The 24,625-nt window shown below is 41.4% G+C and overlaps 1 protein-coding gene across 4 annotated transcripts in view; it reads left to right on the plus strand.

Annotated features, from left to right (window-relative positions):
• ube2z (ubiquitin-conjugating enzyme E2Z) overlaps positions 1-22,843 on the plus strand; it is a 28,906-nt gene extending 6,063 nt beyond the window's left edge. The window contains exons 4-11 of one of the 4 annotated variants that reach the window (XM_061845140.1): positions 654-763; positions 836-872; positions 2,304-2,459; positions 6,808-6,995; positions 18,056-18,167; positions 21,600-21,712; positions 21,811-21,901; positions 22,278-22,843. In XM_061845140.1, the coding sequence (XP_061701124.1) occupies positions 654-763; positions 836-872; positions 2,304-2,459; positions 6,808-6,995; positions 18,056-18,167; positions 21,600-21,712; positions 21,811-21,901; positions 22,278-22,454 (984 nt within the window). In that variant the 3' untranslated portion in view covers positions 22,455-22,843. The remainder of the gene's footprint in view (positions 1-653; positions 764-835; positions 873-2,303; positions 2,460-6,807; positions 6,996-18,055; positions 18,168-21,599; positions 21,713-21,810; positions 21,902-22,277) is intronic. The other 3 variants (XM_061845142.1, XM_061845141.1, XM_061845143.1) reach the window with 3 other exon arrangements.
• The last annotated feature ends 1,782 nt before the right edge of the window (positions 22,844-24,625 follow it).

The raw sequence follows: 24,625 nt of genomic DNA on the forward strand, positions 1-24,625 counted from the left end.
CATTTACAGTGGATGTTTTCTTGTTTGCAGTGTTTTTTTCATTTAGCATTTTTTTTCATTTGTCATGTTTTAAGGCCATTAAACCCTTAAAACTAAACATTTCTCAGGCATTAAATGTTTGTCACATTTGTCTCGTTTTAACACGAAATTCAATTCTTCAGAGATTTAAAAAAAAAAAAGTACACAACAGTAATCCCTTGTTTTTTACGGTTAACTGGTACCAGACTCACCTGTGAAAAACCACAAAGTTGGGGTAAATATTATTATTTTTTAATTCTTTTTGTAATTTATTTCTTTGGTCCATGTTGTCGCGCTGGGGATGGCGCATTAGTATGTGGCGATCCGGCTTCCTTTTTTTTTGCGGGGGGTGTCAGAAATCAGCGGTGCACTGAATCCGCGATGGGTGATCCGTGAAGTAGAGAGGGATTACTGTATTATATTTTAGAATGAAACCTGAGATCAAAACCTGTTTTAGGTTATAACATTTTATAAATAAATATATAAACATCCGTCCATCCATTTTTTTCCCCGCATTATCTGCTTTACAAGCATTTTCCAAAAGAGAGGAGTTTTTCCAAATGACAAATTTTAATTTTAATGATCAATCATGATCTTCGACACAAGAAATTATTACAGACTCGGGTATTTTACAGTTCTTCTGGCCGTGCATCTTTGTCCTGGCGCGACTCTGCTGCAGCATCTTTTTCTGCTCAAGCAAGTTGGTGCGGGTGTCTTTTTTTAAGAGGGAAGAACATAGCTACAGGTTGTTGGCACTTTTATTTTCTTCTCAATGAGAATATTCATACCTGCCATGCCACCTTCGATTATGTTTCAGAACTGAAGCTGTGATGCTACAGGGCAGTTCGCTGATGGTAAATCAATCTCCATGCTAAGTGTCCTTTACAGCAGTGTCCCCCAACCTTTTTTGCGTTTATGGTGCATGCACTATGGGCGTAATGCAGGAGTCGGCATCAGAGTAGGTGTAGGCAGCCAGACAAGACTGCAGTTCTGTAGCTCCTCAATGAGAGTAGACTTTAACTCTGTAAAAGTATTTAGGTTCACAACAGAGTTGCAGTCACTCACATTTGAAAAATGTACGGGTTTGGTCAGTCATCCCCGCAGATAAAAAGTTACGGGTGTGGTCCACCAGTCATGCCTGCAAATATAAAGTTGTAGGTGTGATTAGGGATGGAATCTCAAGACCTTAAAATAACTTAACCAAGTTGTTATACCTGAGTATGTAGTTGGTGCCTAATACCATAATCATAATTTGACACGGCACAGACTGAGACAGACCTTTTTAAAGAGGTCAATAGACATTCAATTTCAAAATCAAATATTCATATAATCAAATCATTTTATTTCATCATGATGTATTGTTATAATCTCACGTAATTTATGGCACTATCTAGTGTCAATCCATTGATGAAAGATAGCAGTAGATTATCTATATCTTCCTAAAGCTAAGACTACACAAATATATAATATCAATATCTATTTTTTCTACTCGTAACAAATTTTACCCGCATGATTTTTCGTCGTCGACTGCCAATTTGCAAGTGCGATGGCGCGAGGGCGTGAACTCGCTTGTAAAATGTGAGTGAAGATAGTAGCCACACTTTTTTTCTCTTTACACACACAGCAGTCAGAGCTTCATTGGTTATTTTTACAACATAAAACAGGGTTGTCTTTCATGAAAATGATTTTAGTTTAATGTGCTGTTATATTTATACAATTGCAGAAAATGGTTTTTAATACTGGTAGTTTTAATTAAAAATTGTTTTGCAATATTCATTTTGACACCCCTAGTAAACCTCTGAAGAAGCATACCATTTCACTCCCTGTAGGACTAATTGTGACCATAATTATCATACATTTGCTTCCAATAAAGAAATGCTTTGCTCTGCCGTAGATAACGTGGCAGCCTCCTAGCAGGAGATAGCAAGAACAAAAACATTTAATCATCAGAACTGGTGGAACTGCTGCCTGTTAAAGAAATGATGACCACACATGTATTCAGCAATCTTCCACACATGCACACGCACATGAACAAACATTTACACCTTGTTTCAAACTGTTCTGCTTGTCGTCTCCTTTTTGTAACATCCATGTAAATAAGAGGCGTCTCAAAACTAAATAAATAGAGGTGCCGAGGAGAGGATAATCAGAGTGCAGTGGTGAATTGTTCGAGACAGTTCCTCTCCTCTCTCCTCGCGAGACTTGAACTGGTGTCTTTGCTTCCTTTTCTGTCCTGTTTAATGAATGTCTGATTGGCGAACCTGACATTTACTTTGTACTTCGAGCCGGATCTCAAGATACCTGAGGTTTCCAGGGGCCGAGTCGACGTCCAGGCGAAGACCGTGGCCACGGCACTTGAGACCCTTTCCGGGACTGGGCCTCGACTTTGCGCCTGGAGGCTGAGGGTTGACGAGAAGCCGAAGGAAGAGAAGACATCTCTGGTGAGTAGGAAACTCACACACTCATGAGGTATGAGTGAATGCGCGTCTGGGTGACTGCGGCAGAACCAAACCTCGAAAATACTAGTCACTATCGAGTAGACTAATAAGTCTATAAAACTGAGAAAAGGGCAAGGTGTGTCCTGTACGTGAGCTCTGTGAAACATGTGCATGTGTAAAAGTGTGAGTGGAGGTTCGCTACCTCATTTGAACAGGAAATTTAGTGACAACTGTTTGAGGATGCAGAGGTAAGAATTCTCCGCCACTTGTTTTTTCTGCCATTGGAAGAGCAAAATAAAACAACAATGAACCATTTGAAGAATATAGAATTGGAATAAATGCATGTTTTAAAGCAAATAGTGACATTCCTGAAGATCACACTCCAGGGAGTGTGTATCAAGGGCAATTAAAAAAATGCTCTTCATGTGAATTCAAATAATCCTAGAAAACAATGGATTGGAAAAACATTGGGTTGACAAACCGACTGGCAACCTGTAACAATACGTTAACTAAGCTCTACACGCAGAAAGAGTGCTACAAAATAAGAAAAAAAAAATTACACCTTTCTGACAGAGAAAGGAGAAATTTATGGAGCTTTATGTGAAACATTTAATAATTGTGGCCGCAGATGACGAAGAGAGCAGCCATCTCCCCATCAAAAATGTCAACTAATGCTCCCAAAATGCAACTTTTAATTTGTCCCATACGTTTTTTGGGAAGAGATGGCTTGCTGAAACTAGGACTGCGCTAATTCCCTCTCTGACAGGAAAAATAAAAGTAAAAAGAAAAAAAAGGAATTACTGGGAGGACAGTAAATATCTTACAAAATAGGAATCCAGCGCTCTATTATTACACCTTACATATTCCAAACAAACCTCCCACAAGAACAGGAGATTTCTTGCTGCAAACAGCTCAAGACGTGATTGAACAACCACAAAATGACGTAGGAAGTGAATCATTGCACGTGACTATGTAGTATAAGATACTGTAATTGACATCCCTGCACTACACCAAAAAAAGAGAAAAAAAAAATGTAACAAGTTACTGTGCTTTAATAACCTTCTTACTGCCATTTGTTTATTCATCCTATGTCTGTTTATGAATTAACATCTACTGTCCATGCAGTTTTATCCGAACACTGGCATAGACCGAGCAAGAGCTGAATGACATGGACAAAATAGCAGAAAGAAACACGTGGATACACCTTACACACTGTAAAAGGTCATCTCAGCTGAGTCACCCAAGGGGAAAGGTGAGCAAAGACCAGCATACGGTGGGTGCAGATTTATAGTATCTGAAAATACCTGAAGGCTGGTGAAGATTTAAAAGAGACTTGACTCATTTAGGGGTGACTTGGTCGACATGACTTCAAAATGGCTAAATAATATGATAGCATGTTGGGCTGCAACATTAACAGCCGTAATGATATTTTGGTTCATATGCTACTTTTGGACACCTGTAAAGCTGACAAAAATACATAACAGAACCAATAATTATACTCAGTCAACTATGCCTACCACACATAAGATAAAGAGGTGCAACCTCATTTCAAATAACTTTGGTAAACAACAATGCGGGAGGCATGAGGTATGAGGCATGAGAGGAGGACTCCATGTGTGCCTCCCAGTGAATCAGTTCAGCACTTTTTCAATTCCTTGGCAGAGTCTAATTGCTGGGGATTCCATCTTTGCGCTTATGCTAAATGAAACCCCCACTTTCTTCTCACCATTTGCCAATTTAATGCTACCTTAAACCCGAATGCCATACAAAAGAGTACGTATACTATGGAGGGAGTATTTTAACCGAAAAAGCCTGAGGAACATTTTTTCATTATTATGATTCTTTTTTTTTTTTTACAAATAGGAAACAAAACTGGTTGTTATTAATGTAGAATGCAGCTAACAAGGTAAACTATAGCTACATCACATGCATGGGCCCTAGGCCACTAATTCGTGTCATTCCAACAGAAATCCCAACACAATGTACCCTGGAGGTAATGACTAAAACAACTCCTAACACCACTTGTCAGAAATGGAAAAGTGTTTATCCAACAACTAAGGCAGTAAATGATAAACTGATATTTTCTACTAATGTTGCATTGGCTAATTTCTCCTGTGTTAGCTTTACAGGGACAGATTTTTAAGTGGGAAGTCTCAACAAAACATGGTGTCATGATATCCATCTGCAAACTGCTCCACTGCTCCCATGCAGCGATTTGTTGTGGTGGTGTGTTGGTCAAAACTTGTATGACACACTGATAAATGCAGCAGGAACGTGTACACTGGTATCACTGCTCTTATCTGTGACTGTGTTTCCATCCAAAGCAGAGGATATACAATTGGCCGCATCCATCTTTGGATCTCCCCTTGGGTTCTCCCGAAGGCGAAGGTCCTCTTGGAAAGATGGAGATCTGACATACATTGATGCAAATGGCATCCCAACTGCATACCAGATGAGTATAAGTTGGTTAACGAGATTGCTGCAGGATGGGAATCCATCTTGTTATGGATAACTCTGAATAAAAACGTTGACAGAATCAACTACATACATTACAATGTACAGAAACTAGGTAATTATACGGAAGCAGGCTTTATTGCCATGAGGGAACAACCAGATGCAACCTCACTCATGACATTCCAGAACTGCATCGCAGTCGACATGCTCCTGGCCGAGAAGGGTGGCGACTGCTCAATGTTCGGTGACCAGTGTTGTTTATTCCAAATATCACAGAACCTGATGGGTCATGCACAAGGGCCATTCAAGGCCTCCGCACCCTGAACCACAAGATGAAGGAGCACTCTGGTGTAAACACATCAGCCAGGTCTGAGTGGTGGGGAAAAAAAAGTTTGGCAAATCAAAAATTTTGGTGTTCTCTGTCCTAGTTTCTATCGCGGTTTGCAGCTATTCTTGCATTGTGTGGATCTTGTTGTATTCCCTGCATAAAGGCATCACTTAACCAACTTATAACCACTGCTATTGCCCCGACAAATTCAAAATTGGCAGAAATATATCCACTATTAGCACAACAGGGTAATGACATATTGTTGACCACGATGATGATGTTATGACTTCTCTTCCAGACCTGTTCTCTGATCCAGAAGATTACAAGTAATTAGTGCTATGTTTTCCTCCGAGTGTAAGCCGAAAGGGTGATCAAATAGATGATTTAAGGATTTGAGCAAATGTAGGATAAACAGGAGGTGAATGTAGAAATAATTCTAAATAGTAGTAAGTAACTGCTTCTGACTGCAATGAAGAAATGCTTTGCTCTGCTCCAATTCACTTACTGTTTCTGCCTGCAATGAAGAAATGCTTTGCTCTGCTCCAATTCAGTTACTGTCCCTGCCTGCAATGAAGAATGCTTTGCTCTAGAAAACGTGGTAGCAAATGTAGGATAAAGAGGGGGGAAATGTAGGAATAATTGTGATCATAATTATCATACATTTGCTTCCAATAAAGAAATGCTTTGCTCTGCCCTAGATAACGTGGCAGCCTCCTAGGAGGAGATAGCAAGAACAAAAACATCTAATCAGAACTGTTAGAAATGCTGCCTGTTAAAGAAATGATGACCACACATGTATTCAGCAATCTTCCACAGATGCACACGCACATGAGCAAACATTTACACCTTGTTTCAAACTGTTTTGCTTGTCGTCTCCTTTTTGTAACATCCATGTAAATAAGGGGTGTCTCAAAACTAAATAAATAGAGGTGCCGAGGAGAGGATAATCAGAGTGGAGTGGTGAATTGTACGAGACAGTTCCTCTCCTCTCTCCTCGTGAGACTTGAACTGGTGTCTTTGCTTCCTTTTTTGTCCCGTTTAATGAATGTCTGATTGGTGAACCTGACACTCCCTTAGTTAGTTAGAACATTACCAACTATTTGCTAACTTCACAGCCTTGTTGGAATATGGTAATTTAAAAACCATCCGAAACCCCAGCCATATTTGCACAGCATTTATCAGTGAATAATCCAGTTGTGAAGTTGTTGAAGTGTATTTCTGAGGCTACTATAATCACTGGTCCTTGTGACCATTGGTCAAAAGAGGCCAAAATCAAGTTATTTGCAAGCTTAATGGAAACCTGCAGGATCCTGCATCATGAGGTTCTTCTGACTACCTGCTTGTTCATCAGGTTTTTTTAAGGGTGCATTCTAGAGTGCATTTTCCTGTCAGAAATGTGCCTTTATTTGAATAGACCAGTTTGGAGTATACTGAATATTATCCATGGAGGTATTGTCTATGAGGGGGAAAAAACTTCCCCAGAAAAAGAACATTCAATTGTTCATTTTAACTTAAGTGATATATCTATATAAATTTATAACAGTGTATTTGGTTTCGTTTATTTCTAAGATCCATGCTCTGATCACGGGGCCATTTGACACACCATATGAGGGTGGCTTTTTCCTTTTCCTGTTTCGATGCCCTCCTGACTACCCCATCCATCCGCCACGCGTCAAGCTCATCACCACCGGTCAGAACACTGTCCGGTTCAATCCCAACTTTTACCGCAATGGCAAAGTCTGCCTTAGCATCCTCGGGTAAGTAGCAAATTCCTTTTTGTATTTAAAAAAAATATTTTGAATTCAGTCGATATCAACAATATGCACTGGAACCTAAAGTGCTCGCAACACAAAAAAACGTGAAAATTAGTGTGTTTGTTCACAGCACGTCAAAATGTTCCTGTTTATATATATTTTTTGTAATCTCACGCCATGAAAAATCTGTGGACTGGGGTGTTGAAGAAGCCGGAAGTGACATATTAGGTAGACAACTTCAGCTGCAGAATTGAGTGTATTTACGTCTTGTACAGGCGAGAAATTACCAGATTTTTCTGCATTTTTGACAAAACGCTGGCTCGTTGTGTTTTTGGATTTTTAAATACTCGGGAGGATGGATTCAGTTTTCACATGTTTCCAAAAGACCTGATTCGTCGTGAAAGATGGATTGCACAGGTGCAAAGAACACAAGTTTTGTGGGTTCCAAATGACAGGTGTGTATAGAGCTAATAAAAAGAAAAAATAGGGTGGGGTGACTAATTTGTCTCACAGTTTATAGCATATGTTACATGTACATATCCGAGAGCAGCAGTGGTAGTAAGAAGCTCTGTCGACAGCCATCCTCGTCATTAATTGGCACTTCTCGAACATTCCACAAATCCACGTCCGATGAAATAATAGTCCTTCTCTCAGAGCGTAACAAAAGATCCGCGTCATAATAAATTAAAAGTACGTAACTAATCAAGTATGTAAGAAAGGAAAATAAATAACATCCATGATATTTATTTCGCCGAGCCTGGGTCCTCCTGAGTACACTACAAACACAATATTGGTAAAAGGGTTAGGAAATCTAAGAATTTTGGGCCAAGTCATTTAGAATATTTAATTGGCTCCCTATTCCTCCTCGTCTGCCCACTCGTCTGTGTCTGTACTGAAGTCTGGTGTCAGTGGACGCATGCCATCTAAATATGCCTTGAAACGATACAGCCCCGGTAGCTTCACTCGCTTCTGAGATTTTTTTCTTCCTCAAAAAGTCCTTGTCTCTCAAGGGGCGTCAGGAAAAATCCGAAAATTCCTCTTGTTCATCTGCCATTGCATTTGGCACAGCGTGTTTTCAATGCAGGACTCCAATGTGATATCTGCTCATGATGTCACAGACAAATCTGGCCACAACTGTGATGCACATTGTATCCATTCAGACTGATGAAACTTTGCGCTTTTATAAACTGCTCCCAGCTCACTTCATGTTATTATCATCAAAGTTAATATTAATTGTAGTTTTGATAAGAATACCCATTTTAAGCTTTTATTTTTGTCACCAACAGTTTAACTGTATCTACTCACGAATGAAGTGATGGTGACAAGTGATTATTTTTGTTTTTTATTTTATTAGGGCCTCGGCAAGTGGCATATGAGGTCACAATTGTATTTGTACAAATTGTTCTTCGAGTATTACAAGGAGTCCTGGGTCTACAGCTGAGTGAGGCATTCTCGGTTGGGTTCTTCAGAGCCGCCCCCAAAGCCCAACGCGCAGCCTTTGCAGAAGACGTGAACACCGAACGCGGCGCCTCAGCCGGTGTGGCTGATTTTCGGTGCTGTGATTGCATATAATGGAGCAATGCAGCCCTATGGGGGCACAAACCAGTGCAATCTGTAGGCCAGTCCCAAGCCCGAATAAATCCAGAAGGTTGCGTCAGGAAAGGCATCCGGCATAAAAACTGTGCCAAACAAATATGAGCGTTCATCTAAAGAATCCCATACCGGATCGGTCGTGGCCCGGGTTAACAACGCCCGCCCCCGGCACTGCTAACCTGCAGGGCGTCAGTGGAAATGCAGCTACTGTGGGTCGAAGACAAAGAAGAGGAGGAAACCGGATCCGTTGTCAGAAGAAACAGGAATGCACAGAGCCTACAACTGAGTGTAGGGACTTTGAATGTTGGGACTATCAAAGGAAAAGCTCAGGAGTTGGTTGACATGATGATTAGGAGAAAGGTTGATATACTGTGCATCCAAGAGAGCAGGTGGAAAGGTAGTAAGGCTAGAAATTTAGGAGCAGGGTTCAAATTATTCGACCACGGAGTAAAGGGAAAAGAAATGGAGTAAAATGGGTTATTTTAAAGGAAGAGCTGGCTAAGAATGTGTTGGAGGTGAAAAGAGTATCAGACTGAGTGATGAGACTAAAATTTGAAATTGAGGGTGTTATGTATAATGTGGTTAGCGGCTATGCCCCACAAGTAGGATGTGACCTAGAGTTGAAAGAAGTTCTGGAAGGAACTAGATGAAGTAGTTCTGAGCATCCCAGACAGCGAGAGAGTTGTGATTGTAAAGTAGTGGTCGGGGAGAATGTAGCTCGACAGCATAGGATGGTGGTTTGTAGGATGACTCTGGTGGTGGGTAGGAAAATTAAGAAGACAAAGGTAGAGCAGAGAACCATGTGGTGGAAGCTTAGAAAGGAAGAATGTTGTGCTGCCTTTCGGAAAGAGGTGAGACAGGCTCTCGATGGACAGCAGAAGCTCCCGGAAGACTGGACTACGACAGCCAAGGTAATCAGAGAGACAGGCAGGAGAGTACTTGGTGTGTCTTTTGGGAGGAAAAGGGAGAAGGAGACTTGGTGGTGGAACCCCAAAATACAGGGAGTCATACAAGGAAAGATTAGCAAAGAAGACGTGGGACACTGAGAGGACTGCTGCGTAGGGAAAAGTTAGGTTGCAAAGGCGAAACAAAAGGGATATGAAAACATGTACACCAGGATGGACACGAAAGAAGGAGAAAAGTATCTCTACAGGTTGGCCAGACAGAGGGATAGAGATGGGAAGGATGTGCAGCAGGTCAGGGTGATTAAAGATAGAGATGGAAATGTGTTGACTGGTGCCAGTAGTGTGCTAAATAGATGAAAATAATACTTTGAGAAGTTGATGAATGAAGAAAATGAGAGACAAGGAAGAGTTGAAGGGGCAAGTGTGACGGACCAGGAAATGGCAATGATTAGTAAGGGGGAAGTCAGAAAGGCACTACAAAGGATGAAAAATGGAAAGGCAGTTGGTCCTGATGACATATAGGTGGATGTATAGAAGCAATTTGGAGAGATGGCTGTGGAGTTGTTGACCAACTTATTCAACAGAATACTAGCGGGACAGAAGAAGCCTGAGGAAAAGTGTGTGAGTTCCCATTTTTAAGAATAAAGGCGGTTTGGGAAGTTGAGGAAGAAAATTGATGAGCCACACAATGAAATTATGGGAAAGAGTAGTGGAGGCTAGACTCAGGACAGAAGTAAGTATCTGCGAACAGGAGTGTGGCTTCATGGCGAGAGAGTACACCAGATGCATTATTTGCCTTGAGGATCATGAGAAAGTACAGAGAAGGTAAGGAGGAGCTACATTGTGTCTCTGTGGATGTAGAGAAAGCCTATGACAGAGTACTAAGAGAGGAACTGTGGTACTGCAATCGGAGTCTGGTGTGGCGGTGAAATATGTTAGAATAATACAGGACAAATATGAGGGCAGCAGAACAGTGGTGAGGTGTGCTGTAGGTATGATGGAAGAATTTAAGATGGAGGTAGGACTGCATCAGGGATCAGCTCTGAGCCCCTTCTTGTTTGCTTTGGTAATGGACAGGCTGACAGATGAGGTTAGACAGGAATCTCCTAGGACCATGATGTTCGCAGATGAGCTTGTAATTTGCAGTGAAAGCAGTGGGCTGGTGGAGGAACAATTAGAAAGATGGAAGCATGCACTGGGAAGGAGAGGATTGAAGATTAACTGAAGTAAAACTGAATATATGTGCATGAACAAGAGGGGTGGAGGGGGAAGAGTGAGGCTGTGGTGAGTGTGGTAAGAAAGTGAAGAAATGGGTCCAAGCAGGTTGGAACAGCTGGTGGAAGGTGTCTGGTGTGTTATGTAACATAAGAGTCTCTGCTCGGATGAAGGGCAAAATTTATAAAACAGTGGTGAGGCCGGCCATGATGCGTGGACGGTGGCACTGAAGAGACAACAGGAAAAAGAGCTGGAGGTGGCAGAAATGAAGATGTTGAGGTTCTCTCTTGGAGTGAGCAGGTTGGATAGGATTCATACTGAACTCATTTGAGAGACAGCCAAAGTGGGATTTTTTTGGAGACAAGGTTCAAGAGAGCAGACTTCGATGGTTTAGACATGTCTTTAGGTGAGAGTGAGTATTGGTAGAAGGGTGCTGTGGATGGAGCTGCCAGGCACGAGTGAGAGGAAGACCAAAGAGAAGGTTGATGGGTGTTGTGAGGGAAGACATGATCTTGCACATTTATTACGGTAATATGCGCCACCAACCTGAACTCTAACCTGAGGGGGGTAGCTTTGCATTTTACAATAATTAGCGTAGCATATTTGTTGCTACCCCACCAAACATCAGAAACGGCTGCCCTTGAGTTTGTTTTAACTTCAACAAAGACAAAAAATGGCGATAACAAAGGCTAATTGTGCAGCCTCTTTTAAAAGAAATGTTTCACCACTCCGTCCGATGACGCGGCCAAACGGAAAGCAAAACTACTTGAGCTGAAACCACGCAGTACGATCGTATGATCATTAAAAAAAAAGGATAGCGCTCACAATTGAAATGCTCGCTTTTTTAAAAGTGCCCATTACGCTCATTTCTACGTAATTTGAGCTTTCGTTTTGCAACCTGACTCTATGAAGAGCTGCAACAGATTGCAGCCGAACGGGGGGGGGGGGGGGGGGGAGAGGCTCCGCTGTGACAATAATGAGATTTAAAGGGAACCAGGACTCTTAGGATTCAAAAAATGTTTCCTAACAAATGCCATGGATGGCACAGAGGATGACATGCTGTGGGAGCAAGATGTGATCACTGTTCATGAACGCAGGAAGCACCAGAACTAGACCACAATTCATCAATGATGAGTTTGACAGTGATGCACCAAATGGATGGATATTTTTCAGACTGGCGATCAGTCAGATGCTTCTTTTGAAGTCTTGGCCAAGGATGTGTAATGTAGTGAATAAACTGCACTATGCACAAATATTTTATGCACAAATATTTAATGCAAAAAATGTTTGCGTTAAACAGTGTTACATAGTTTAAGATTGTAATATGTGTTATCAGTATTAATAAAATCTTGTGCCATCGCTGAGCATTTATTTTAGTTCGTTGAGGGATTCTGTTCTGATAGGGACCAGGACAAGCATGTCCTCTGGCCTGTCCCAAGATATATATTACTGCTGCAGCAGTACATGCAGAAAGATTATTACTAATGATTGTTGTACATACGATTTTTTGCAAAACCAATACAAGTACAGACATTAAAAGTACAAACCTAGCAAAATAGAAATACAGATAATTCCCAATATTTTGAGCATATATGTTGCCACAAATTGATGGTGCGCATTGTACATTGGTAGAAGGGGTTTTCTGGGGGTTTTTTTGGGTTTTTTTTTAAAGGTCAACTTTGGGGGTCCGCATTATACTTTAAAAATTACAGTACCTTTCTCAGCCAGATTTATTGTAAATGTCACACCAACATGTTAACAAGAAGATTCGACTCTTACAGAGTACCAAGACCACAGGCCAGTAATTGAAAATAATTAAAATTGTTTTCTCTATTGCCTACTAAAATAAGCACATGATAGGAGGTTTGAGTGCAACTGTGAATCAGTCGCCATGGTAAAGTCCGATATTCTCTGTTCAACAGTGTGGCAGGACAGTTGAGGGTCTGATACTCTTGAGATTTTTGCTTTCGGGACAAAACATTTCAGCGACATCACAAAGGCAATTTTTCATAAATTAATTTTCTATGTATGGCTTTTTGGCCCTTCCAATGTTCCAAGCAACTTGATATGATTCAAGCAATAGTTTCTGGATGCTTCATTTTTTTTTTTCTGCTAAAACTTTTCTGTCTGACCTAAAAAGAATAAACAAAAAACTCTTCTGCCAATATACAAAGCGCACCACCAATTTGCTCCTATCCATATGCTCAAAATATTAGGAATTATCCGTATTTCTGTTTAGCTAGGTTTGTACTTTTATCTTTTGTACTTGTATTGTTTTTCAAAAAATTGTACAACAATCAATAATTTTTGCGCATGTGCTGATGTAGCAATAATATTTATCTCGGGACTGGCCACAGGACACACTTGTCCTGGTCCCTGTGATTGTCAGAACAGAATCTCTCAGCTAAAATAAATGCTCAATGGTGGCATAATATTTTATTAATACTGTTGATATCACATATTACAGTCTTAAATAAATTTAACACTGTTTAACTTAACCTGACTCATCTCCAATCTGAAAAAGATCCATGATAGCTACCTTTGGTGCATTGTTGTCGAACTCATCAATACTTGGTGACGTTCCGGTGCCTCCTGCATTGCATTATGAACAGTGATCCTACCTTGCTCCTACAGTACGTCATCCTCTGTGCCATCCATGGCATTTTGGTTGCGCAGCGCAACCTCTTGCCCTCCGTTTGACTCCAATTTCAATTTGTAGAAGCTCTTCTATAGCATCAGGTCGCTATAAAACCAACAGGAGCTCAAACTACGTTGAAATGAGCATAATGAACACATACAGAAAAGCAAGCATTTCAACTGTGTCCTCCCATTTTTTTTTTTTTTTTTTTTAATGTGGCCATTATGCTTGTTTGAGTTTACGTTTTGATAGGAACCTGACACCATAGAGCTCTCGTTGTTTTGAAATGTCTCATTGCTTCCGGGTTGCACACTACGGCACGAGTGATGACACTTTTCAAAGCAGCTGCATAACTAACCCTTGTAATCGCCATTTTTTGTCTTAGTTTAAGTTAACTCAAACTCACAGGCAGCAGTTTCTTATGTTTACAGTAGCAACAAATATGCTTCGCTAATGATCGTAAAATGCCAAACTCCCAGGAGGAGGTCAGAGACCTCAAGTTGGTGGTCCACGTTACACAATAATAAACATTTAAATGTGTAACATACGACATTGAATATCATATCAAAATGTGTTTTTACCACTCTATGTGCCTGTAAATGAGTATACAATGTGAATTTAGTTTTCATCCATGCCAAAATATAATGCGCTCTATTGACTTTTTGAGAATATTTTGGGGAAAATGTGCGCATTATACATGAGAAATTATGGTATGTCCCTAATGTTTTTCTTGGAGAGAAGTGGGTTTTTTGCTGTATTTCTTGACACCGGGCCATCCTGTCTTCACCTCAATGTGCTCAAATGTACTCACACCTGCATGCTGCTATTCCTTAGCTCTGCACTGGTGGTCACTCACACCCGCAGCTGAATGAACGTTAGGGAAACAGTCATGGTGTTTGCTGGACTTTCTTGGGTGCCTTGAAGCCTTTTTCACAGTAATTTTCCTCTCCCCTTGAAGTTCTTTGTGTTTAAAGCCCCTTTTGTACATTGCAGTGATGACTGCATGTGTTACCTTGCCGGTAACCATGGTTAACAGAGGAAGAAAAAGGATTTCAAGCACCACCCTCTTTTTAAACCTGTTATTCTAACTTAGTCATCATTACAGGGATGAGAATTTTCCGCAGATTTGTGGAATTCAGATTTTTTTTTTCAGCTGAAAATGTCATTGTTGTTAAACGTGTAGATGCGGGGCGAGGCTATGATCAAGACTGGCCGCCAGCATCTATTGGCAATGCTCATCATGAAATTAGTTACAGCTTTGATTGTGGAAAGCGGCATTGCTATCTGTTTGCATTAAATTTGATGTTTATTTCTGGCACCATTTTGGTGGTATTTCATCGGTATTTTCACTGTGATGTAAACATAGAAAAGCATTCTGTTTACTACGGCATAGATATAACTTATCGACATACGTACACATATTATTGAGCGGTCTGCACGTTTTCCAGTATGGCGAAAGTCTTGGAGCGAAAACATGAAGATCGTGGCAGGGAAATTGATAAAAACCGTGGGGTAAAAAACTGTTTCAGATGGGCATGGCTTGTAAAAAGTGTAACTGTGCAGATAGGAACGAAAACTGGATCAACATGTCTAACCGAACACTTACAAAAACTGGACATTCCTGGGAAAGTGCTCTGCACTCAGTGTTCCGATAAGAGCAAAAAATATCCAGGGTCATATACAAACCAGGAAACACAAAGGTAAGTTGGACGTAAATTTCTCAAATATTATATATAATTGGCAACTGTTAATACGAGTAGGCCTATCACCTTTGAACTCCCTTTGAACTCCCGCCGAAGGCAAACATTTTCATTGTTTTTCCAAATTGGTCATTCTCATCCCTGTCATTACGAAGTGATCTTGGCTCATCAACACACACCTGTGTCCAAGAGAGACATGATGTGAGTTGGTCCTTCTGTGTCATCAAGGCTGAATTGCAGTGGAAATGTGTGTGTTTGGGGGGGTGGGATGATGTTCTTTTTCATGAGAAATATAGGGCTGCAGTTAATTTAATTTCATTTGATCACTTTTCATAACATTCTGGAGTCTATTCAAATTGGCATTATTAAAAAATGAGGCAGTCGATTTTGTGAAAATTGTCATTCTCAAGGCAGCACGGTGGCTCAGCTGGAAAGCGTTGACTTCACAGTTCTGAGGTCCTGGGTTCAATCCCGGACCCGGCTTTGTGGAGTTTGCATGTTCTCCCCGTGCCTGCGTGAGTTTTCTCCGGGCACTCTGGTTTCCTCCCACATCCCAAAAACATGAAACATTAATTTGACACACTAAATTGCCCCTAGGTGTGATTGTGAGTGGGGCTGTTTGTCTCTCTGTGCCCTCCGATTGACTGGCAACCAGTTCACCGTCTCCTGGCCGTTGACAGCTGGGATAGGCTCCGGCATTCCCCTGTGAGAATAAGCGGCTAAGAAAATTGATGTATGGATGGATGTCATTCTCAAAACATTTGTCCACGGATGTACACTCGAAGTCACATTTTTGTTGTTCGACAGGTGTCAAACGATTGACTTCAAGCTTATCGTCTACACCTGGGGCATTAGAAGCTCAAAAACTCCCCCCCAAACGTGACAGTTCATCCAAATCCTATTTGCAGTTCTTTGCTATGCGTATGGAAATTCCTATGTATGTGGCACCCTGATGCTAACTACAACCTATATTATATACGGAACAGAAAATGATCTTCAATGACCAGCAAAAGATACAGTAGTGTTGTAGGCCTAAATATTAATTAGCTTTTTCCAGTAGCTGCAACTTTTTCCAATATTTGCACAGGTCATAATTTTAACACTAACACTTGTCCTGCAACAGGATGTCAAACCTAAGGCGTGAGGGCCATTTGTGTCATCCTCCTTTTTTGTGTGGCCCACATTTATTCTTTCAAGGCCATATGTTGCAGTTGTTGTACAGCCATGGTGTCCAAACTACCGCCCATGGGATATTTGCAGCCTAGTTTTGCACTTGTCCTACACTGCAGTGTATAAACTACAGCCCAGGGGTCATTATTGTGCCACTAACCCAACCTGGCAGGACCTCAAACCTCCAAGAGGGCTGGGGTTAAGGTGTGGGGGTTCGACTATAGATACTCACAGCAGTAGTTAATTTATTTTATGTATTTAATCGGATCCATACTTCAATTTGAGGCTTATGTGCCAACAAAGTGGTTATATTTCCACAACCATATCCAGTCAGTCAGAATCAGTAAGATTCACCCATGTCTAATCAAGAGAATTTTAAAACGTTCCCCTCTCAATTTGTACAATACATTTATGAAGTATTTTGAACACTCATATTTGTTTGGCACAGTTTTACGCCTGATGCCCTTCCTGACTCAACCCTCTGCGTTTATCCGGGCTTGGGACCGGCCTACAGATTGCATGGGCTTGTGCCCCCATAGGGCTGCATTCAAAGTTCCTTGACCGCGAATCGAACCCAGGCTGAATCCTAACCACTCGACCACCAGGGATATTAAAGGAATTTAAGGTGGAGATAGGACTGCATCAGGGATCAACTGTGAGCCCCTTCCTGTTTGCTGTGATAATAGATGGGCTGACAGATGATTTTAGACTGGAATCCCCTTGTACCATTATGTTTGCAGATATATTGATATGCAGTGAAAGCATGGAGCAGATGGAGGAGCAATTAGAGAGATGGAGCCATGCATTGGAAAGGAGAGGAATTAAGATTAGCCCATGTAAAACAGAATATATGTGCGTGGAGGGGGAAGAGACAGGCTCCAGGGAGAAGAGATTGCGTGGTTGGATGACTTCAAATACTTTGGGTCAACAATCCAGAGCAATTGTGACTGGTCAGGAAGTGAAGAAACTGGTCCAAGCAGGTTGGAAAAGCTGGCAGAAGTCTGGTGTGTTAACCAGAGTCTCTGCAGGAATGAAAGACAAAGTTTATAAAACAGCGGTGAGGCCAGAGACTGTGGCACTGAAGAGACAACAGGGAGCAGAACTGGAGGTGGAGGAAATGATGTTCAGGTTCTCTCTAGGAGTGAGCAGGTTATCAAACATGGAGCTCAAACACTTGGGGCCGATTGCCTGTGCTTAGCTTGCAGACATGTACAATCTATCAATTCGGTTGATTGTGATACCAGCCATTTGGAAAAGAGGGCGAATTGTGACTCTACCAAAACCTGGCAAGCCGCTACACCAAGGCATGTCATACTACCCGATTACACTACTATCCCTGGTAGCAAACCTACTGGAATCCCTCCTCCCGCCTAAATTGGTGGAACGCTATCTATGGCCGATCATCAACACGGATTCAGGAAACAGTGCAGCACAGTCACTGCGGTCCATCAAATAACGTCTGCTATCATCAACGACTTCACCTGCAAGAAACCGTGCAAAAGAACGGGGCTGGCGGCCCTTGACCTATCAATGCGCTTGACGATGTCAAGATAGCCCAATTCACCAACGACCTTCTCGGCACCACGCTACCAAACGATAACCAGTGTTGTTGTTGTTGTTTGCCTGTTGCATTCTATTTCCAAAAATATAATTGTTCTGAATACAACAAATTGCCAAAAACTACTGACCATATACAAATAATTGTACATTTATCTTACTATTTTCGTACTGTGCCTTGCCGTCTCAGAAACTAATGACGGGTGACTGCATCTTCAAATTTGTTCTCGCTATTGCAATGACAGTGTTATTAATACTCTTGTATATATGTGCATTGTTGTGTAGAACATGGACAGGTCCAGCATGGAGTCCAGCACAGAGTATCTCCTCTGTCCTCATTTCCATCCAATCTCTGATGACAGAAAAACCTTATCACAACGAACCTGGATTTGAACAGGTACACCACTGTTGACACTTTCCCTGTCCCATTTTGTATAAAATGTAAAACTTTTAAGTGCGCCTTATGGTCATGAAAATAAGGTCTTTTTGGTGTGCTTTCAGTAACCCCCAAGATCCTGCTAATAATAATGCACAGTATGATCGTTGTCGTGGCTGGGCTGACTGAAGTCCTATTTTGTCTGAAAACACGACATCTAACACTGCATCTTCCATTGGAAAAGGACTGTCATGCTTCAGTCCTTTTTTTTGTCATGGTTTGAAATGGCACAACCCTTATCTTTTCAGCAAACAGTGGTTGAACAATTTGTGTAAATATCAATAGTAAGTGCACTGTTCTCATCTGACATTTCTATCTGGGTTATTTGCCCACGTCTTTGATAAATATGATAGCATCCAGTACAATATTTTTAATGTTTTTTAAAGTTACTAATTGTGTATGAAAAGTCACCATATTTTCAATTAATTACAAAAATATATATTTTATACTGCTGCTAACTAACCCTTTACTCGTTCATGACCCAATACTACTGTGTAACTGGGGCTGTTTGTTGACCGGTAAATTGAGAGGGTGTAGAGCTGGTCCACTGTTCTACGGCCAGGACAAAAACGTCACTGCTCCTCCTGAATCTGATATTCGAACTTCCTGATATATCCTCCTCTCCAGTATCTCTGAATAGACCTTATCAGTGAGGCTGAGAAGTCTGTTCCCCCTGAAGTTGGAACACACCCTCCAGTCCCTCTTCTAAAAAAGAGGGACCACCACCCCAGGATGCCAATCCATAGGCACTGTCTCCGATGTACCTATGATGATGCAGAGGCATGTCAACCAGGACAGCCCCACAACATCCAGAGCCTTTACGAACTCTGGACAAATCACACGGAGCCTTGCCACCGAGGATCTTTTTAACTACCTGAGTGACCTCTTCCAAAACACGCCCTTACAGGTCTCGCTGTCATTGCCCACCTGAGCTTTAAAGTTCCCCAGCAGAATGGTATAAGTCGGCATGCCCAGTGACATCTCTACATAGTACCAACACATACAATGAGGAAAATAAGTATTTGAACACCCTGTGATTTTGCGAGTTCTCGCACTTTGAAATCATGGAGGGGTCTGAAATTTTCATCTTTGGTGCATGTCCACTGTGAGAGACATAATCTAAAATAAAAATCCAGAAATCATAAGGTAGGATTTTTCTAATTATTATTATTTGTATGTTACAGCTGCAAATACTTGCACACCTGCCAATTAGCTATAAAATCCCATTTGTCCACCTCTTAATCGTCAACCCACACTCCACTTATTTTAAATTAAAGCACCTGTTTGAGACTGTAAACTGGATAAAGACACCTGTTTACCCCACACAGTCAGACTTCAATTTACTCACATGGCTAAATCCAAAGTGCTGTTCAAAGACACCAGAGACCAAACTGTAGACTTCCATAAGGCTGGAAAGTGCTATGGGACAATTGCCCAAGCTGCCTGGTGGAAAAAAAGATCTGTTAGAGCATCCATCCATACAACCTTAGCTGCTTATCCTCACGTGGAATTACTGACTTTATTCTGTGATAAATTGCAGTGACTCATTGCTCCTGTGCTGACACTCATTGTTTCCAGGCATGTGCAGTGCATAGTTTAAAGTGTAAAAGGATCTATGGAGTACCACTTTTGGGCTAAGCATTTCATAATTGTCCCAAGTCAGTTGGAAACAAAAAAAAGACACCTTAGAAACAAACATATAACCAGTGTTGTTGTTGTTGTAGCCAGGCAATCGCAGTGATCAGTCAACTTCTAGTTCCAGGAATGCAGCCACTTCCTTCGGGCGTTTCCACAGGGCCATTACGCTCAGTGTAGTGGGAGCCGCTGCGCAGTTGATGTGCTGTGGATCGTGAGGGCCCTGTCCGCATTTCAGGCAGAGATTGATGTTAGTATTGTCCATACAAGCCATATAGTCAGTGAGTATGCGGCTTCATCCAGAGCGGAGTTGCAACAGTTTGGATCTTGTGGCCCGTGGAAGATCGATTTCGGTTTTGTCCACCTCGGGCATTGGGTAACCACCGAGGTTGACGACCGGTTTGTAGCCAGCCACCATGTCTTCAACCGCTGTTCGATGGAGCCTGCCTAGCCCATCTCGGTAGGCTTGTTCGTCATTGGGGATGTCTCCATCGATGTCTTGACGGTATTTGGAAACCTCCCGTGCGCCGCCAAACCGCCATCGTTCACACCCGAACAGGTCGGCACCGCCATACGGAATCTCAAGGCCTCCAAAGCACTCGGCCCCGACCAAATATCAAACATGGAGCTCAAACACTTAGAGCCGATTGCCTGTGCTTAGCTTGCAGACATGTACAATCTATCAATTCGGTTGTTTGTGATACCAGCCATTTGGAAAAGAGGGTGAATTGTGACTCTACCAAAACCTGGCAAGCCGCCAGACCAAGGCATGTCATACTACTGCCATAGACGTTAAGTGGGTGTGCAGAAGGGCAACCTCTGGTGTTGCAATTTCTGACCTATTGCTCATTATCTCTTTACATTCAATGAGAGGGAGATCGAAACACTCACCACCACTGACTGCTTTGATCTAGAATCCGACTGCTTTCCTCCCAGTCATCTCTCTTGATGCCAGCACAGGTCCTCATTAGGTAGGTAGGTGGATGGGAAAGAACTTGTCGAGGTTACTCTCCCTCCTCTCGGCTCTTTAGGTTGACTTCTCCTCAGTTGGTGAAGACACATCTGTCTTGTGGACTGTTACTCTGGTCTTTCCTGGATCCTGTCTTGGTTTAAACCTTCATTGCGACCACAACTACCGCTTGACTGAATGAAACTGGGATCGTTTCTCGTCTTAGCTTCCCGGCAGATGAACTGAGTAAAAAAGGAGAATGGTAGGGTGAAAAAAAGTCATACAACGTACAAAGTCTGCATTACTGCAGACGCTGCACTGATGTCCCTGTTGATCTTCAGTTCCCTTCTTCCCTCACTTTTGAACAAGACCCGATGATTTCTGAAGTCTTCCACTTACGGAAAGCGCTCATTCCTAACCCGGAGAGGGCCTTCCACCCTTTTCAAACTGAGGACGATGGCCTCTGATTTGAAGGCCGGAGGCAGGAGCTTCTTCTTGTGAAGCCAGTATGACCACCCCATTTTGTCTCTGTCAAGTATAACTTCGAAGAAAAGTACAGGCCAATGTATTGGTTGATATTCTATTGGTTATCAGTGTTTTTCAGCATTAAAGATCAGTATGATCTCCCAAAATCCCATTGCAGTTCTAGTCTACTTTTGACAATACAACTACAGAAAAAAACTGGGCAGAATGAAAGGGGCTACAAATATACAGTATTCCGACTACCATGTTTTGGGGCAGAAAACAGATTATAAATTTTGCATATAACTGTATATAACACATTGACTTGACTAAAAGTGACTTTGCAGGAGCAACATCCAGGTGACAGTAAGACCTATAACGAGTGCATCCGTCATGAAACCGTGAGGGTTGCTGTGTGTGACATGCTGGAGGGCAAAGTTCCATGTCCTGAAGCTTTGTGGCAAGACTACTTACGTTCCTATCTTCTTTAATACTTACTTCCCATTCTTTCCACATGTTCACCTCTGACCCTTATATATATTTTATGTTTATTTCAAGGAGTGTGATGGAGAAGTCTTTCCTAGAATACTATGATTTCTATGAGGGAGTTTGTAAAGAGAGGCTGCATCTTCAGGGACAGAACATAAAGGTGACTACTTATATTTCACTTATTTATCCATAAACTGTGTGTTAACAATGACCATTTATATCTTCTGAATAAGAATCCTCTTTATTTGCCAAATGTCAAAAGCAAGAGAAATGTCTCTCCGATACTTGGAGCTGCTCTAGTACGACAATAGATAGCGGTTTTCACAGTAAATACTTTTGAGACATAAAAATACATTTCATCACTTAGTCTCTAGTACTTTAATGGCTAAAGGGAAGAAGCTGATGGAATGTCTACTTGTTTTAGTTTACATTGTTAGATAGTGCCTATTATTTCCATCATATGTGGCAGAACGGGTGAATTTTGTTTTGGTGATTAAAGATGTCCAAATAGAATTTCCTTTGCAAACCCTTTACAGGACCCATTTGGAGAGAAGCGTGGTCGTTTTGACTATCAGCGCCTGCAAGCTCGACTCGGCGCCATTCATAGAAGATTACGGGAGAAACGTGTAATGAGCAATCCCAATGATGATTCTGACTCGGAAACCAGTTCCTCTGAGACGGACCCTGACAGCCAGGGAAGCATCCAGCCATGACTCTGTAAAACGGGCTGCTAAGAGAGGACATTAATTTTTTTTTCCATTTTATTTTATTTTATTTTTTGCCTCAAGAAAAAAAGTTTAATAAAATGTTTCCATGTTGTAAGGTTTTTGAAAAATAAGAGATTGTGTTGCTCTCCACAAAGTGGCCATACTGCAGCAAGAGAACTCAACAGTTCACGAGTCAAACACTGGCAGATTTACCCTTGTGGTCCTTTTGTAGCTTTTACCAGCTGTTATTTTTAATTCATGTTTGGACTGGAAGAGGCTGTGTAGGTATATTATACATATAGTTTAAACATTTCCTTGTGCTTGTGAAATAGTAAATTAAATGACATTGCCATTTAAAAAGCTATTGGTCAAATAAATACCACTTTATCTTTTGATGTCCCTCATCTGTTTCTCTTTTAAACTCGTACCATTGGACAACCATAAAAATGAGGTAAGCGTGGGATGGGCAGCCAGCGGCATTTCGGCACACCCCCACAAAGGGTCACAGCTTCAGGTCTCAAACATAATTGAAGGTGGCATGTGTGTTTATAAGAATATTCTCGCCCAGAAGAAAGAAAAGGAACAACGATCCATAGCTGTTTTGCACTAGGGAAGCCACCTGCACCAAGGATGCTACAACAGATTGGCGCCAATCAGCCAGAGGAACTGTAAAATACTCCTGAGTCGCTGTTAATTTATTATGTCCAACCTCATAGATGGATCATTAAAATTTAATGTATTTTTGAAAGCTAAAAATATCTATTTTTGGAAAATGGTTATATCCAGTGCTTGGTAAGGCTGAAAATGGAAGGACGTTTATTTCTTACATGTGGCCTCGAACAGGTTTTATAATACAGTAGTGTTTTTAATCTATAAAGGTTTGAACTTCGAGAGTTTAAATGAGAGGATTTAAAAAAAAAAAAAAATGCTCATGCCTGTCTGAAAAGTTTATAAGGTGGGGTTAGGGATTCAACAGCTGAATGAAAAGCTGTTCCCCACAATTATAACCATTGATTCAGTAATAAAACGACAAAAGGGGTGCCCTGTCAAATATTCAGGGGTATCCACACACAATTCATAAAAACTGAAATTTTTGTGCACTCAGTGCTGCCACCTTTGGCAAAAGTGCTACTGCAGGCACACAATTACTCAATTCTGACATTTCAGTGTGAGCATTTAGCGCTACCGCCTTTTGAGAGAAATTGTACTGTAGCCACAGAAATATCCCTCTCAAGCAATAGCTTTAACTTGTGGTGCCACTGACAAAATAATCATTTTAAAATGGGTATTATCACAACTGAATATAATATTAATCACTTGGATTATAATACGAGTCAGAAAAAGTGAGCTGGGAGCACTTTATTAAAGCGCAAAATTGCGAAAGGATAACTCGACATCCCAGCCACAGAGCCATATTGTTTGTGATGTCTTGTGACGTCTCGTGCAGGCATCACACTGGGGCAGTCGCCATTGACAACACGTTGTGCCAAATGCAATGGTAGATGAACAAGAGCGATGTTTGGATTTTTCTGACCCCACTTCTGAGACTGAAGCTCTTTGAGCGGAAGAAAACATCGCAGAAGCGAGTGAAGTCCTATATGGCTGCAATATATGTGGCGGATTTTACAACTACAGTAATCACTTGTTTTTCGCAGTTAATTTGTACCAGACCCACCCATGAAATGTGAAAAACCATGAAGTAGGGGAAAATGGCTTTTTTTTTTTTGGTTTTGTCATCTTGCTGGGGATGCCACATTAAACCCTATCAATGCAGCTTCCCTCTACAGTACTGCACTCGTGTATGCTGGCGTTTTTTTAATTTTTATTTTGCTTCACTAGTCTATGTCATTGCACCGTGGATGGCGCATTGCCTTCGCCCGTAATATACAGTACAGTACTGTACTAATGTATGCTGGGGTTTTTTTGGGGTTTGTTTTTTTTTTGCAAAGGGGGGTGCTCAGAAATCCGTGATGCACTGAATCTGCAATAGGTGATCTGGGAAGTAGAGAGGGTTTACTGTGAAGAAGCTTTTCAACAATATCTCAGCTTTTAAATAACCTAGAGCTTTTATTTTGACAGCTCAACTACAATTTTCAGGACTACCAAATCCAATACTCATAATTATAGAAGCGTTTACACAATTGTAACACCAAATATGCACAAATAGTAATTTCAAG

This window comes from Syngnathoides biaculeatus, chromosome 16 (genome assembly GCF_019802595.1).
Source record: "Syngnathoides biaculeatus isolate LvHL_M chromosome 16, ASM1980259v1, whole genome shotgun sequence".
NCBI classification, from domain to species: Eukaryota; Metazoa; Chordata; class Actinopteri; order Syngnathiformes; family Syngnathidae; genus Syngnathoides; species Syngnathoides biaculeatus.